The 16,596-nt window shown below is 39.2% G+C and overlaps 1 protein-coding gene across 6 annotated transcripts in view; it reads left to right on the top strand.

Moving 5' to 3' along the window:
* The window catches only part of PAK1 (p21 (RAC1) activated kinase 1), a 132,862-nt gene that overhangs the window by 70,931 nt on the left and 45,335 nt on the right, over window positions 1-16,596 (top strand). For 3 of the 6 annotated variants that reach the window (XM_033121712.1, XM_033121711.1, XM_033121710.1), the window contains 3 exons: window positions 4,148-4,358; window positions 15,050-15,150; window positions 15,640-15,787. In XM_033121712.1, the coding sequence (XP_032977603.1) occupies window positions 4,169-4,358; window positions 15,050-15,150; window positions 15,640-15,787 (439 nt within the window). In that variant the 5' untranslated portion in view covers window positions 4,148-4,168. Of the gene's footprint in view, window positions 1-1,924; window positions 1,942-4,147; window positions 4,359-5,204; window positions 5,257-15,049; window positions 15,151-15,639; window positions 15,788-16,596 lie in introns of those variants that run through there. The other 3 variants (XM_033121714.1, XM_033121715.1, XM_033121713.1) reach the window with 3 other exon arrangements.

Here is a 16,596-nt window from a genome sequence, read left to right as displayed (position 1 = left end):
GATGGTATGTGTATCTTAAATCTTTGATTACCTTGACTCTGTTACATACAAGTGGCTGTGGAATCCAGATGTGACCAAGTAGAAAGAAGTAGTTTGTGAGCACACTCTTTCTCCGAATCCCTGTCCAGTTTTTATTCAGTATGTAAAGTACCTTACACATAGTAGCTACTTGGAAAGCATTTTCTTTCCCTTTTTTCTACTCTAGCACTATACCTTTATGCTTTTTACAGCATGCTATGCTTTTTACAGCCAAAGAGGCACAAGTCGCTTCCCCTCCTTGGTTTGCTCTTAACCAGTATCTGTCTAGAGACGGCACAGTGGGAAACAACAAATTGCAGGTCATAGGTGAAGGGACTTCTGTAAGGACTGTAGCCGGTAAGTAACAGAGGGCTTCAACTCCAGTCTCCTGATTTTAACTCCAGTTGCCTTTTTACTATATTGCCCTACCAGTGGTCCTTGTGAAACCTCACAGCGATCCTCATTTATTACAGAGCCATTCAGTTGGTTCATAATGAATACTTCAGTATAATTTGTTGCTCATAAATTGTTAGGCTCCTTGAGCCTCTGGGGCATTGGTAAAACCTGGTCAGTTTGTCTTTCTGTTATATCAGTTTGTTGTCTAGGATGGCGTGAGGGATGCCGTCTGAACTGTCACCCTAGATGCTGGCCTCAGGCCCACTGACTGCAGCCTCCCAGAAGGCACTGGTTGGTCATCCTCCCAAATATTCGGCCTACAGACACTGTGTCTGGTTTCCTATTTCAAGAGTTGAGAATGTTTCTTCTTTCCCCTCTCAGGATTGAGGTTTTTGACTTGTTTCCCTGTAAACAAAGTTTAACATTGAGTAGGTTTTAAAATGTGCCAAGTGTTGTGCTGAGTACAGGTGGACGAAATGACCAGTGAGGGGATCTGTGATGTGTAAAGAGAGTAAAACTGTGGAGAAACCACAGGAAAGGACTGGTTTGAGGGTGACAGGGAAATTAGAAAAGTCCAAGTCAGTTCAGAGAGAAGGACTAAGAAGGCATGAAAGTGTGTTCTGTGAGTGCAGTTGAGGGTCCTGCAATGTTTAGCATTGAGAAAATAGATTTGGGGGGCCTCGAAAGATGATTGAAGTATCTAAAGTTCTGTCTGGGGAAGAGGCAGTAATCTTTTCTGAATAGCACTAAGAGATAGGATTTAGGACTAACAGGTGGAAATAGTTTTTGTTTGTTTATTCATTCATTTGTTCATTTTTTCACTTCTTTATTTGTTCAACAAGTCTTTATTGATTACCTACTCTTTGCTGGAGTTGGGGCTGAAAAATAAATAGGATTGAAATTAGTTCTTGAGGAGTCCAGAGTCTAAGTCTGGTGGGGGAGGCGGTGTAAGGGGAGGCAAACCCGTAAATAAGTAATTGCAGTGCAGTGTGAGATAGACAGAAGTTAATTGAAGTGAGAGCTCTCTGAATGAGGTGACCAAAGATAGAATAGGCTAACTTAAAAAAAATTTTTTTTTTATTAGTTTCAGGTGTACAAAACAATGTACTAGACGTCTACACCCCTCACAAAGTGATAAGAATAGGCTAACTTTTGAGACTGTAGGTTTCCTGTCACTGGAGGTTTTCAAGCATAGGCTGGATGACCTAGGCTGGGATATGATACAGAGGATTCAAACATTGTAACTCGACAGCAGATTTTAGGTTTTAAGTAACTTGGAATCCCTCTGAAACTGGAGATCTACCACCATGTTCTTCAAGCATAGGGAAAGAACTGAGAAATGAAGAAAAGCTGGGAAGGTTGATGAAGTCTTTCTTGGCACAGCGCAGGGCCGTGGTCCTGAAAGGGAGTTACGTGTATTCAATGAAGTTGTTGGCTGACTCACCGAAGAGGCGAATAAGGGTCTGCTCTGGCGATCAGGTGGCTGCAGGGAGTGTAATTTTGGAACTGGCCGTCCCGAGAGAGAAGGTACATGTGAGAGCGAAGCCAGAAGTTCTCTTTCGGGGAGCTGAGGGACTTGAGTGGGGGCTGGGAGGGAAAGCAAAAGGAAATCTGCAAAGTGAAACTGGAAGAAATGGATAAAAAGCATACCATCCAGAGAGTTCATATAAATTAACAAAATGGTCCTTGCTTTCTTGACTTGATTGGTTCAGAAAGAGAAGTCAGGAGCAGTTGGTTTGCCAGAGGAAGGTCAGGATGATTATACAAAGAGGTGAAGTTTGAATTTGACCTTGAAAGATGATTAAGATTTTTATCATTCAGAGGTAGGAAAAATCATTGGCAAGAAGCATTGGGGCATCAGGAGGAGGGTAAGAGACAAATTCAGGAGAACAGAGATTTCTAAGGTGTAGTAGGAATGTAAGCGTTGTCCAGGTGTAGTGGCTTAGTTTCTGAGGTGGGTCGTTGCCAGATTGTAAAGAGCCTTACAATTTCATGTCCTACACTCCTTCAAGGCAAGGTATAGATCCCTGTGCAAACTTTTGATTAATTAAAATATTTATTGAACCTACTGTGAGTCAGATACTATACTAGACACTTTTGGATTGCAAAGGTGACAAAATCGAGCCCACCCTTTGGGGAACATTTCTGGCTCCTGGTGAAGTCAATTGTAACAGTAAAAATAAACGTAATAATCTGGAAAGTATACCCATTGCCTGGTGAGTCTGGAGGGAACACCTAGGTGAGAGCGTTTCCAAAGGGCATGTGGAGAAAGGACTTAAGGAAAAAATAGATGCAGGGCATCTTTTAGTTTTGCATTTATTAGAAAATATTTAAAAGACTCCTATACATTTTGTTCATAGCATTTAAGTAATTGACATCTAAAGTAGTGGTATTGAAATCTGGCTGGAACCAGGATCACTAATTTTTTAAATTACAGAATTTTGGCCTTTACCCAGTCATACTAAATCAAAATTTATGGAGGACCAACCAGGGCATCTAAATTTCCAAAAAAGCTCTTCATGATTATTATGGTGGTTTTGATTTTTTTAAATTAGAAACTTGAGTCTCCAAAGCACTGTTGTGTGCGATTCCAATGAGCTTATGTTGTAAATGGTCATGGTTACAGATACAATTTCCACTGTCACATGGACAAATAGAGAAACTATTAATTCTGGAAACATTCATGTCTATCCATTGGAATTTAAGGTAATAACATCTATGTTCATTATTGGTACATCTGAACTATTGGTACATCTGATAGGGATTTTTTCACTTTTATTTTAGATTTCATTCCGTTTTCTAGATGAATTGGAGATTGCTACTAAATTCAACATCATGTAGGACTGGATGGTTACTGCATTGACCATATATTTTTAGAACAAGAAAGATGGATGCAGGGCATCTTTTAATTTTGCCTTTATTAGAAAATATTAAAGAGACTCATAGGTTTTTGTTCATAGCATTTAAGTAATTGATATCTAAAGTATTTTGGAGAAAGGAGATAGTGGAGAGGTGATATAGGCCAGGGCAGCCAACTTTTCCTGGAAAGAACTAGATAATAAATATTTTAGGTTTGTGGGCATACAGACTCTGTTGCAACTGTTCATCTCTGCCATTGGAAGGTGAAAGCAGCCATAGACAATATGTAAATTAGCGGGTGTGGCTGTGTTTCAATAAAACTATCTACAAACCCTGCAACTTTACTGATCCTTGATACAATGATACAGCCCATTCCAGAGAGGGAATGTGATTTTCCTAAGGTTACAAAATTAGAGGTTGGCAGAGGATTCACTACATGGAATTCTGTTAGCAGTTTTATTTACACTTCATGTGAATGAATAAATGGCACCCAAGTGGTTAAGGAATTTCTCTAAAGCTAGTAAAGGGCACTGGGATTCATACTTAGTTTGGCTGGGCCGAATTTCTGTCTTTTAAACTACATCGTCATTGTTTTCTGTGCTCTCTAATGCCTTAGATAGGGGAATGCAGAGGAAAACCAGAACCTTGTGAATTTTCAGCAGCGTTTGGCACAGAGCAGGTGTTACATCTTTGAGTATTGTTGACTGGATATGCTAGCAATAGTCATGCTATCTATGTATGTAAGCCCTGGAAGGGCTTGAGCTGGGCCCTGAAGGAAGAATTGTAGAGTTTGGATTCTTTTAAACTTTTCAACACATAGTTTCTTCTTCCTGAAAAATAATAAAAGAATTATGTTCTTTTCTTCTCATTCCAGTAGCTGCTGGTGGTGTTGACAATGTCAAATAACGGCCTCGACATTCAAGATAAACCCCCAGCCCCTCCAATGAGAAACACCAGCACTATGATTGGAGCTGGCAGCAAAGACGCTGGAACCCTAAACCACGGTTCCAAACCTCTGCCCCCAAATCCAGAGGAGAAGAAAAAGAAGGACCGATTTTACCGATCCATCTTACCTGGAGATAAAAGTACAGTATTTAATTTCTTTCTCATCATTTATATACCTTTTTTTTTTTTTTTTTTTTTTTTTTGGTATCCTGGATAAGAGATCTATCCTTTTCTTGACTTAATTTTTCGTTAAGACCTTTATTTCCCGATTAAATGTTTTCCTTGTCTTTCTTTCCTAATGTGATTGAAGTCAAATGGAAAATAGACCGTTTTAAAGTTCTGTTAACTATTAATCTGAGCAAATTCTACGAAAATAATTATGCTCTTGCCAGATTTTAGACAATCTAAAGCCACAGTTACTTTAAAAAGTTAGTTACTTTTAAGTTCTTAAACTGTTTATGAACTCACAAAATATAAAAACTACTGAAATGTCTTCATTTGGAAATGTTTTTTCCCAAATTATTTTTATGTGGAATGTCTTCTTTCCAGATTCTTGTTGCCTCTTCTTTATTCCTATGTCCTGAGCTCATACCCAGATCTGGGGATTAAATATCAGTAAGAAGGGCAAGTAATAGCTGAGGAAACGAAACTGAGAAAAGGAAGCAGGACTCAGCATGAGTTCACTGAAAATAAGTCATATTAGGAGGCTCATTTCCTTTTTACTGATAAAACTTCTAGAAGAATATCGGGATTTTAACAGTGTATCTGATAAAGTCACTGAGATCCTATGGACGAGATAGTGAAATAGAGGTTTGGATGTCCTCATGGTTAGATGGCTTGCTTCACACCCTCTCCTCCAAATATTTATTTAAATGTCTATTGATATGAAGTAAACTTCTCAGCCATGCTTGTGGGCCTTGTTCTTGTGGCATGCTGAAGAAATTGGCTTTCTGTCTATATATAGTTATCGTGAGCTTCTGATTTAGGTGGACCTGGGTCACATCCTGGAGTCATCACTTACCAGCTCTCTGACTTTAGGTATGTCAGTTAACTTCTTTGACTTTCAGTTTTCTATCTGTAGGAAAGATTGGGATTTTCCTATCTGTAAAATTGGGATAATATCACAGGGTTGTTGTGTGAAGAGTCGCACCAAGTTCCTAATACAGTACCTTCTGCACAGAAGGTACTCAAATGTTAGTTCCCTTTCTCTTTACTCATTTAGTGAGGTTGGAAGGCATAGCTAGTAGGCTACGTGACAGAATCAGAATTGGGATTCTGAAACAGTAGGCCAAATACCACAATTGAAAACTGCAGAAAATAGCTCGCATTGCAGGAAAATATAACTGCATAACTATACATCGGGGGCGATGGTAGATGATAGCGTCATTAACCAAATAGGGAACACAGGAAGAAAGACAAGCCAAGAGGGTTGGTGGTTGGAGAATGGGGAAAATGATGATTTTTAAGCACAGTGCATTTGAGGTGAAAAGAATTTTAGACACTTTGCATCTGAGATGTCTTGACATAGAAATGTCTGATAGGTAGTGCTCTTACAAATAGTAAATGATTGGTGAGCAACTGAAGTAAGAACGATTGAGGGCTTATATTGACTACTTTGGGCTTGTATCTTTGTGTGTTTATCCTTTCCCCTACTGCACCTTCGTTGTGAGCTCTTTTTGCGTCTAGATAGAAAAGATATGGTAAGTTGCTTAACTTGAATTTTCTGGCTAATTCATTTATAAAGTAGCTGCCAACTTACTAGGTACAGGGTCTGTATTATCCTACCCTGGCACCTTCTACCTCATAAATAGCCATTTTGTTTATCCCTCAATTTAGGTGTTTGCTTATTTTTAATATTGTGCTTTAATCAATCATAATTCTTATAAGATCTCTATAAATAAGTAGGTCTGTAGCCCAAGTTTCTACATGTGTAGTAAAGAGGACTTAAAATAAAAAATTAAAAGGTTGGCTTTGTTCCTGCTGACAAACTAGGAAGATAATAAGATTCCTGTCTGATAGGAAACATCAAAATTAAAAACTTTTATGCTTCAAAAGGCACCATCAGAGCTGTATGTCTATGCATTCAAAGCAGGGAGGTAGAAAGCATAGTTACAAGAAGTTCTTGTGAAACTTCTTTCATCCCTAGTAACCTCTCTTTCATCCCCTTGGTACATAGGTTTCCCCTCTGAGCACATCGGTTTCACCCTTTGCTTTAAGACCCTAGATGGCCGTAATTGATGCAAACACTGAAACGAAACAAATGAGGTTTTTCCCTTTGGTTTGGAACCTTTGTTCAGCCTGACTTTGTGCTTATTGGTACCGCCATGGAAGCATTTGTTGACCTGCTCCTTTGTGCTTACCTTAGTCCTGGCAGGATACACAGCAGGGTTGGAAGTCTTTGAAGTGGTATGCCCTTCGTCAAGTATTTGAGAATTTATACCAGCTGCATAGAGAGAGAGAGAGATGGTCTAAAACTGGACTTAGAGAACCTAGATTGAGTCCTACCTCTGACATTGACTGACTCTGTGAGTTTTTCCCTCTCTTACCTGTTTACTTGAATCCTAGTATCTTCCTCTGTAAAATGAGAATACTCATCATTTCCATCCACCCCATATCCTTAGTAGGCTTCTGTCATTTGATGTAGTGGGGGTAAAAGCATTTTCAAAAGAGTAAAACACTATACAAATATGAAGTGGTTTTTCCTTTAATGGAAGCCTCATTTCTTTCTCTTTTTTTTTAGTATTTTATTTTATTTATTTATTTTTTAATTAAACTTTATTGGGGTGACAATTGTTAGTAAAGTTACATAGATTTCAGGTGTACAATTCTGTATTACATCATCTATAAATCCCATTGTGTGTTCACTCAGAGTCAGTTCTCCTTCCATCACCACATATTTGATCCCCTTTACCCTCATCTCCCACCCCCCACCCCCCTTACCCTCTGGTAACCACTAAACTATTGTCTGTGTCTATGAGTTTTTGTTTCTCATTTGTTTGTCTTGTTCTTTTGTTGTTTTTGGTTTATATACCACATATCGGTGAAATCATATGGTTCTCTGCTTTTTCTGTCTGATTTATTTCGCCCAGCATTATAATCTCAAGATCCATCCATGTTGTCACAAATGGTCCTATTTCATCTTTTCTTACCGCCGAATAGTATTCCATTGTGTATATATACCACAACTTCTTTATCCACTCATCTATCGAAGGACATTTTGGTTGTTTCCATGTCTTGGCCACCGTAAATAAAGCTGCAGTGAACATTGGAGCACACGTGTCTTTATGTATAAATGTTTTCAGATTTTTGGGGTAGATACCCTGGAGAGGGATTTCTGGGTCATATGCTAATTCTATTCTTAATTTTTTGAGGAACTTCCACACTGCCTTCCATAGCGGCTGCACCAGTCTGCGTTTCCACCAACCGTGTATGAGGGTTCCTTTTTCTCCACAGCCTCTCCAACACTTGTTACTATTTGTCTTGTTGATGATAGCCATTCTGCCTGGGGTGAGGTGATATCTCATTGTGGTTTTTATTTGCATTTCTCTGATGATTAGTGATGTTGAGCATTTTTTCATGTCTATTTGCCATTTGAATGTCCTCTTTGGAGAAATGTCTCTTCAGGTCCTCTGCCCATTTTTCAATTGGATTGTTTGTTTTTTTTGTTGTTGAGTTTCATGAGTTCCTTGTATATTTAGGATATTAGCCCCTTATCGGAGGCACTGTTTGCAAAAATCTTCTCCCATTCAGTTGGTTGCCTCTTTATTTTGTCGATGGTTTCTTTTGCTGTGCAGAAGCTTTTAAGTTTGATATAGTCCCATTTATTTATTTTAGCTTTTACTTCCCTTGCCTTTGGAGTCAAATTCATAAAATGCTCTTTGAACCCAAGGTCCGTAAGTTTAGTACCTACGTTTTCTTCTATGCAATTTATTTTTTCAGGTCTTATGCTTAAGTCTTTGATCCATTTTGAATTAATTTTGGTACATGGTGACAGATAGCAGTCCAGTCTCATTCTTTTGACGTGGCTTTCCAATTCTGCCAGCACCATTTACTGAAGAGGCTGTCTTTTCTCCATTGTATGGTTTTTGCTTCTTTGTCAAAAATTATGTGTCCATATTTATGTGGTTTTATTTCTGGGTTCTCAATTCTATTCCATTGGTCTACGTGTCTGTTTTTCTGCCAATACCATGCTGTTTTGATTATTGTTGCCCTGTAGTACAAGCTAAAGTCAGGGAGTGTGATACCTCCAGCATTTTTCTTTTTTCTTAGGATTGCTTTGGCTATTCGGGGTCTTTTGTGGTTCCAAACAAATTTGATGATTTTTTGTTCTATTTCTTTAAAAAATGCCATTGGGATTTTGATGGGGATTGCATTAAATCAGTATATTGCTTTGGGTAATATGGCCATTTTAACTATGTTGATTCTTCCAAACCATGAGCATGGAATGTCTTTCCATTTCTTTGTGTCTTCTTCAATTTCTTTTAAAAATGTCTCATAGTTTTCAGCATATAGGTCTTTCACATCCGTGGTTAAGTTTATTCCTAGGTATTTTATTATTTTTGCTGCAATTGCAAAAGGAATTATTATTTCTTATTTCTTTTTTTGAGATTTCATTGTTAGTATACAGGAATGCAGTGGACCTTTGTATGTTGATTTTGTAGCTGGCAATTTTACTGTATTCATTGATTGTTTCTAATAGCTTTTTGGTGGAGTCTTTAGGATTTTCTATGTATAGCATCATGTCATCTGCAAAGAGTCACAATTTAACTTCTTCATTCCCAATTTGGGTGCCTTTTATTTCTTTCTCTTGCCTGATTGCTCTGGTGAGGACTTCCAACACTATGTTGAAAAGCAGAGGTTATAGGGGACAGCCCTGTCTTGTTCCTGAACGTAGAGCAAAGGGCTTCAGTTTTTCACCGTTAATTATGAGATTAGCTGAGGGCTTGTCATATATGGCCTTTATTGTGTTAAGGTATTTTCCTTCTATACCTATCTTATTAAGTGTTTTAATCATAAATGGATGTTGTGGAAACCTCATTTCTTGTTTTATCTGATGCCTACAACAACTCATTTTCAGTTGGGGAGGCTGAGGCTTAGAGAAAGTAAATTGCTCAAGGTCTCACAGCTGGAAAGTGGCAGGGATGAGTGTGGAACTAATCTGTTAAATCCTAGCATACTGTCTCTTTCAGTTATTCTCAACCCAGTTTGCATATCTGGCTCACTCATGGTACTTAAAAAAAATACAGATGCCTGGGTTTCCTCAGACTTTTGGAGCCAGAGTTTGCAGAGCCGTAGTTAGTGTTGGGTGTCTCTCCAAGGAGATTTGGGAGATGAGAAGGAAGAGTTCTCTGTGGGCTGTGGTAGTGGCTGAGATTTGAGTTGGCAGTTGGTGGAATGTCTGTGTCATTACCTAATGCGGACCTCCAGCAAGGCTTCAGTGTGTGCTGGGGGAATGCAGACATGATTGGAAGAAGCTGTCATCCAGGGCTTGTAATAGGTGGCGCTGAGTTGCAGAATTCCATGGGGGAAGGCCTGGTTCCTGTGGTTAGGATCTGGAGCCTTTGGTTTATTCTAAGAAGTCCTGCAGCATTTCGTTTGGAATCTTTTTCTGGCTGCATTTTTACAAGCAAAATGGAATTCTCTGAGCTTGGGAAGTATATAGCAAAGTTAATTTTAAAACTGGACTATGTCAGTGTTTATCTCTCCAACTTTGGAGTGTTTTACTGCCTTGAGCTCAGATTAGCTCAGCTGAACCAATGAGAAGTGCTTCTTAAAAATAAATCTTTAAAAAATAAATAAGGCCCATGAGTTGTGCCGAGACTTGGAGGGCCATTCAGCAACATGGAATTTTGCAGTGTCAGCCTCACGTTATCAGAAAGCCAAATGGACGAGGACAAAGATAGAGTTAAAGTTAGGATGGGTGAGGTTCTAAGCTCCTTTTTCTACCTTATTTCCTCAAGTCTGTGATCTCTAGTTACTTGAGATCAGGATGATTCTTTCTTCTTTCTCCTTAGCCAGTTATCTGTCTTCATGAGTGGACTGGGAAATCTTAACTCTGACTCTTTCTTTCCTTCCTTCCTTCCTTCCTTCTTTCTTTGTTTTTAAAGCAACCTAAAACAACAAACATTTATAATCTCGCAGTTTTTGAGGGTCAGGAATCCAGGAACAGATTAGTCGAGCAGTTCTGACCCAGGTAGCTCATGAGGTGGCAACAGAGATGTCTCTGACTCTTTCTTATATTAATGATCGTTAATGTTTGTAAAGCTCTCTAGCTTACAAAGCACATACGTTTTCCTTACCTTAGTTGATCCTCAAAGTAATAACACTAAGGCATATAGTAATAACAAAATAATAACACAATAGTAATAACCATAAAATAATAACAACAATAACCCAGCTACTATTATAATTTGGACCCTGATTACATTTTCAGTTAGGGGATAAGCCCTCAATACAAGATAGGAAATGACTAATGCATGGTAGTATGGCAGACTATTAGTATCTATAAGACACTAATAGGAGGAAGGTCAGGAAATCCATTCTGGAAGAATTGGGACTTGAATCAGTCTTTAAAAGATGGCTGGGGATGTTTAACAGTGAAAACGAGAGGAAGATCACTTCAAGCATAGAGAAGAAAAAGTGAGTAAAAACTTGGAGGTGGGAATATGGAGGTATATTCAAGGACTACAGAGAGAGGGATGGCTTATGGAAGCAGAGCCACCTTCAGCATTACCTTGTATGTTTATGTGTTAAATGCTTTTATTTCCCTGGGCCTCTTTTCTATCCACTACTCATCCTTTGAGCCATTCTCTTTCTGTGTCTCCATTACCAAAGCTCCTTTGTGTTTGACATTTTATGCCTGTGATGGTATATTATATAGTATATTAATAGCGTAGTAGAAATAATATGTAAAAATATAAGATATATAAATATAAAACAAAAAACTAAATAAAATATAAAAATAGCATACTTGTTCTTTGCAATCTTTTAAGTGACTAGATCAGAAGAAATTTGGGAACAGAAAGCAACTACAAAGCCCTGTAACATGTCCCATGTAGTCTAGCTATAAGTAAGACAGATGAATTTATGTCATAAATGATGGCTTAATTTGGGCCCTGGTAAACCCGTCGTCTTCCCTGTCTCAAAGCAGCTCCTTGTGGAAGAGAAATTATCAAGTTCCTAAATAGCTGAAACCCTAGCAATTGGCATGTAGGCAAATGGTTCTCCTTAAGATACTGAGGAAAGAACTTTGGGAATCAGATCTGGGATCAAATCCCAGCTCTTACTAGCTGTATGAGCTTGAGTAAATTATTTAACTATTTTTTCAGTTTCTTCATCTGGAAAATGACAATAATCTATCTCATAGGATTGTACTAACTAAGGAAAATAATGTGTGTTGTGGTATCTTATACATGCATTCTTCTTTGATGTTATTTCTTCTCATTTAACCAAAATTTGTTTTCTTGACTCAACTTGAAATTCTTTAGGGAAGGTAAAATAGTAGAATGAAAAGGGCCTTGGCTTTGAAGCCAGACTTTTTGAATTTGTATTTGTGAAAATCAGGTCAGAGCTGGTAAGAATGAAACATTTATTCCTGCCCTGGAGAGAATTTGCATGTCTTAGGCAGGTGCCTTAGATGCTTTGCCAGGTTGAGTTAGGTGTCTGGTCATTTGTTCCTTTCTTCACTCACTGACCAAGCACCTATTTTGTGCCAGGCACGTACTAACTGTTGGGGATCTGTGGTGAGTTGGACACGGCCCCTGCACTGGGACTCAGTTTGGTTGGGAAGATAAACCCTTAAAATAGGCAATTAGTATAATGGTGCTGTGAGAACAGAGGAGAGGTTGAAAAACTGCCCAACCTAGACACCAGGAAAGACTTCACAGAAGAGATGACCTTTAAGCTGAGACTTGTCAAGGATCAATAAAAGGCTTTGTGTGGTGTGGTGGCAAGGGAAGGGACAGGAAAAGGCAGGATTCACAGGCAGAGGGAGTAAGCTTGAGAAAATGGGAGGAGGAATGAAAGAGCCTATTATTGTTTGGTGAACCATAACTGGTTCAGTGTAGTTGGTGTAGAGTGTATGAAACGTAAGTATTGGGAGATGAAGGAGAAGGTGCAAATCTGTAGAGCAGAGCATCTCCGACTTTTTCTTTTTTTTTAAAGGAGACTCCCATTTGCTAGTGCAGTTTTAGGTTCACAGCAAAATTGAGTGGTGGAAGGTACACAGATTACTTATATGCCTCCTGCCCCCACATACACACAGCCTTCTCCACGATCAATACCTCGTACCAGCGTGGTACATTTGTTATGATTAACAAGCCTACATCGTACTCACCTCACGTCCATGTTTTACATTAGGATTCACTCGTGGTGTTGTGCATTCTATGAGCACGGACAAATGTATAATGACATATATTTACCATTATAGTATCATACAGAGTAGTTTCATTGCCCTAAAATTCCTCTGTGTTCCGCTAGTTCAAGCCTTCGTCCCCCCTAACCTCTGGCAACCACTGGTCTTTATAGTGTCTCCATAGTTTTGTATTTTCCAGAATGTCATATATTTGGAATCATACAGTATATAGTCTTTTCAGATTGGTTTCTTTCACCTAGTAATATATATTTAAGGTTCTTCTTTTCATGGCTTGATAGCTCATTTCTTTTTAGTGCTGAACAATATTCCATTTTCTGGATGTACCAGTTTATCCATTCACCTGCTGAAGGACATCTTGATTGCTTCCAAGTTTGGGCGATTATGAATAAAGCTTCTATAAATATAAATGTGCAAGTTTTTGTGTGAACATGTTTTCAGGTCATTTGGTTAAATACCAAGGAGTGCGATTGCTTGATTGCATGGTACGAGTATATTTAATTTTGTCAGAAACTGCCAACATGTCTTCCACAGTGACTGTATAATTTTGCATTCCCACCAGCAATGAAAGTTTTTGTTGTTCCACATTCTTGTCAGTATTTGGTGTTGTCAGATTTGGATTTTGGCCTTTCTGATAGTTGTGTAGTGGTATTTCATTGTTGTTTTAACTTGCATTTCCCTAATGATATATGATTTTGAGCATTTTTCCCGTCTGCAGGTCTTTTGCCCATTTTATTAATTGGGTTTTTTTTATTGTTAAGTTTTAAGAGTTCTTTGTATATTTTAGATAATAGTCCTTTATGAGATATATCTCTTACAAATATTTTCTCCCTGTCTGTGGTTTGTCTTCTCATTCTCTTGATTCTCAGACTTTTATAGGCACACGAATCATTTGGGAGCTTATTAAAATTCAGATTCTGACTCAGTAGGTCTAAGGTGGAGCTTGAGATTCTACATTTCCAATAGCCTCCCAAGTGATGTGGATGCTGCTTTGAACAGCAGACTATAGGTGACCCTGACTGCTGTTTGGATTGGAGGAGACCAGGATACAGATGACAGGCTCCTGCTAGAATGATTCAGACCACAGATAACACGCCTGAAGTAGGGTGGTGGCGATGAAGATGGAGAAGAGTGAACACATTTGATCACTGTGTAGAAGATAGAATCATTAACAGCTTGGGGACAGGAATGCTTTGGGAGAGAGGGGAGAGATGACATCATGAACAGCAATCCAGGAGAGGCAGTGACAGAACAGAAAGGCCTTAGGGCTGGGAGTCTGGAAACCTCAGTTCTGCTCCCAATGTGCTTCAAACGTGCTCTGTGTCCTTGGGCAGGTTACTTAACTTCTTGGAACCTCTGTTTCTTCTTTTGTAAAATGGGTGCCCTAATCATGGCCCTGCTTGCCACAGACTTGTTCTGAGGCTCTAGTGAACTAATATATGTGAAAGTCTTTTGTAAACACTAGAGCATGAGACAAATGATACAAGTACAAAACTGATTACATCTGTAATGACCCTATTTCCAAAGAAGGTCACATTCTGAGATACCATGATTTAGTACATAGGATTTTTTTGGGGGACACAATGCAGTCCCTAAAAAGGGCACGTCAGCACTACACCTCCTTAAGTATTGCAGCTTTTCCTGCCAGGTGAGCAAGACCTTAGTGAACATCTGCTTTATGCAAGACCCGTGATGGGAGAGGGAAGACTGACGACCCTTTCAGGCCCTTGCGTAGGGAGGCAGCAGAGCTTAGTGGTGTAGAGCTTAGGCTCTGAGCCAAACCGCTTGGGTGGGTCTGGGTGCTGCCAGTTACTAACCATGTGGTCTTGGCTAAGTAAGTTAATCTCTTGCTTCCGATTCTTTACCTGCAAATTTAGGATGCTAGCACCTGATAGGGTTGCTGTGCGCCTAAAGTGAATACATATAAAGAACTTGAGCCATTGCCTGGTAAGCACCCGATAAAATAGCGATTCTTCTTATTAAAACAACTTCCAAATGTAAAATTCTGTAATTTAGAGACCTCAAAGCAGCCCGTGATCAAGGACCAAACAAGTGAGACGCAGGTTAGAGAAGCTCATAGAATGTGGGATGTCAGGGCTGCACATGCCCTTAGAGACGATCTCCTTAGGCCTTCTCTTCTTCCAGACAGGGAAACCAGGCTTCAGAACAAGGAAGTGACTTTCCCTGGAATTGGCTCGTTCATGGTAGAACCAGGACTATTATCTCTGATGAATGTTCTTTCTGCTCCTCCTTTTCTTTAGTTCCACAAAAAGTTAAGTCTTTAATCATGCATTAAGCATCTACTCCAATGTAAGTCTGGGGCTGGGCTCTGTTAATACATACATGAAATAGGCAGCCCTTGGCTTCTAAAGGAGCCTACAGCTCAACAAAGAGCTAAATCAGCCTAAACACGTAATGATGTTTCTGTTTTTAATTTCCTTTTCCCTGTTTCTTGTGCAGCAAATAAAAAGAAGGAGAAGGAACGGCCAGAGATTTCTCTTCCTTCAGATTTTGAGCACACAATTCACGTTGGTTTTGATGCTGTCACAGGGGAATTTACAGTAAGTCCTGGGTCACAGAAAAGCCTTTGGTCTTTCAGAGTTCTGGCTATACACGGTTAGATTCGGCCCTTTCTAGTCTTCCTGATGCCCAAGACTCTCATTACTGCCTTCTTATGTTCGCGAGAGGGACACTTTCCTCATCTCCAAAGCTGTACCAGAGAAGCCTTTGAATCTTCAGTCCTTAAATAGAACTCTTAAGTGGCCCCTTGGCAGCCGGCTCTGTGCTGGGCTCTGATGTTACATACACAAGTCAGACATGTTCCTGTTCTAAAGGAGGAATAGCCTGGTGCAGGAGCAAAAATCTCAAGAAAGGACTAATACAGTGAGATAAATATTATAAAAGATGCTTGTGTAGTGTTCTGAGGGTATCCACAGAAAGGAATGACTAAACCTGTCTTTAGCTGCTGGCAGGTATCACAGTTAGCTCTGATTTTCCTTCAAGATTCTCCATGACTGTCTTTCTGACAGCCTTGCATGTCTCTCTTACAGGGGATGCCAGAGCAGTGGGCCCGCTTGCTTCAGACATCAAATATCACTAAGTCAGAGCAGAAGAAAAACCCGCAGGCTGTCCTGGATGTGCTGGAATTCTATAACTCAAAGAAGACCTCCAACAGCCAGAAGTACATGAGCTTTACAGGTATGGCGATTGTGTCCGGTGCAGTCTGGGAAAAAAAGGATTTTCATCCGGTGGAAAAGCTCCACATGCCCACTGGTGTAGGGTGAGAGAAGAAAGTATTAGGAAGAGTGGAGATGGCACGTTCACTGAGATGGAATTTCAGAATTTGAGAGCCAAGATGGTGGGTTTTTGGCATCGAGTTGCATCTTTATTCTGAAACTGCACATTTAAAAAAGTAATATATAGAGAACGTTGACTTTGTGCTAGAAGATCTAAATTCTGACATTCACTAGGTTCTAATAGTCACTTCGTTTCTTTGAGCCTCGAAATGGGAATAGTAATAACTCTCTCCAGAGGTTGTGGTGAGGAATTAATGAGCTTATTGATGTGAAAGTTCCTTATAGGTTATAAAGAGTACTATGGAAATGGAGCTATCATTACCATTAATATCATTAAGTTATTTAATAACACATTTAATGTGTATCTTTTAAATTGGCAAGCACAATTTCTTCCTCAAGGCACTAATTTTTATCAGTCAAATGAAAAACAGGGCAACAATAATGTTCTTTAGATCTACTCTCTCTATATAAGGGACTGTGTTTTCCACAGGATTTTTTCCCCATTAAACTTTGTTTTAATGGGGCTCAAAACTCTGACAGATTTTGTCAAGTTGTTTCCATTAAGAAGTACTGATTTTAAAAACTAATGACTTTAAAAATGCCCCCCACACACAAAGAAAATGATCCACAAAACATTCTCCTTTCCTCCTGAAGGTTTTACGATTCATTGTAATCATTAACCAGTCTTTTACTATTAAACTTAAATGGCCA

The sequence above is a fragment of the Rhinolophus ferrumequinum genome, chromosome 11 (genome assembly GCF_004115265.2).
Source record: "Rhinolophus ferrumequinum isolate MPI-CBG mRhiFer1 chromosome 11, mRhiFer1_v1.p, whole genome shotgun sequence".
Classification (NCBI taxonomy): Eukaryota; Metazoa; Chordata; class Mammalia; order Chiroptera; family Rhinolophidae; genus Rhinolophus; species Rhinolophus ferrumequinum.
Note: the sequence above shows the minus strand (reverse complement) of the source record. Positions and strands in the feature narration are given on the sequence as shown.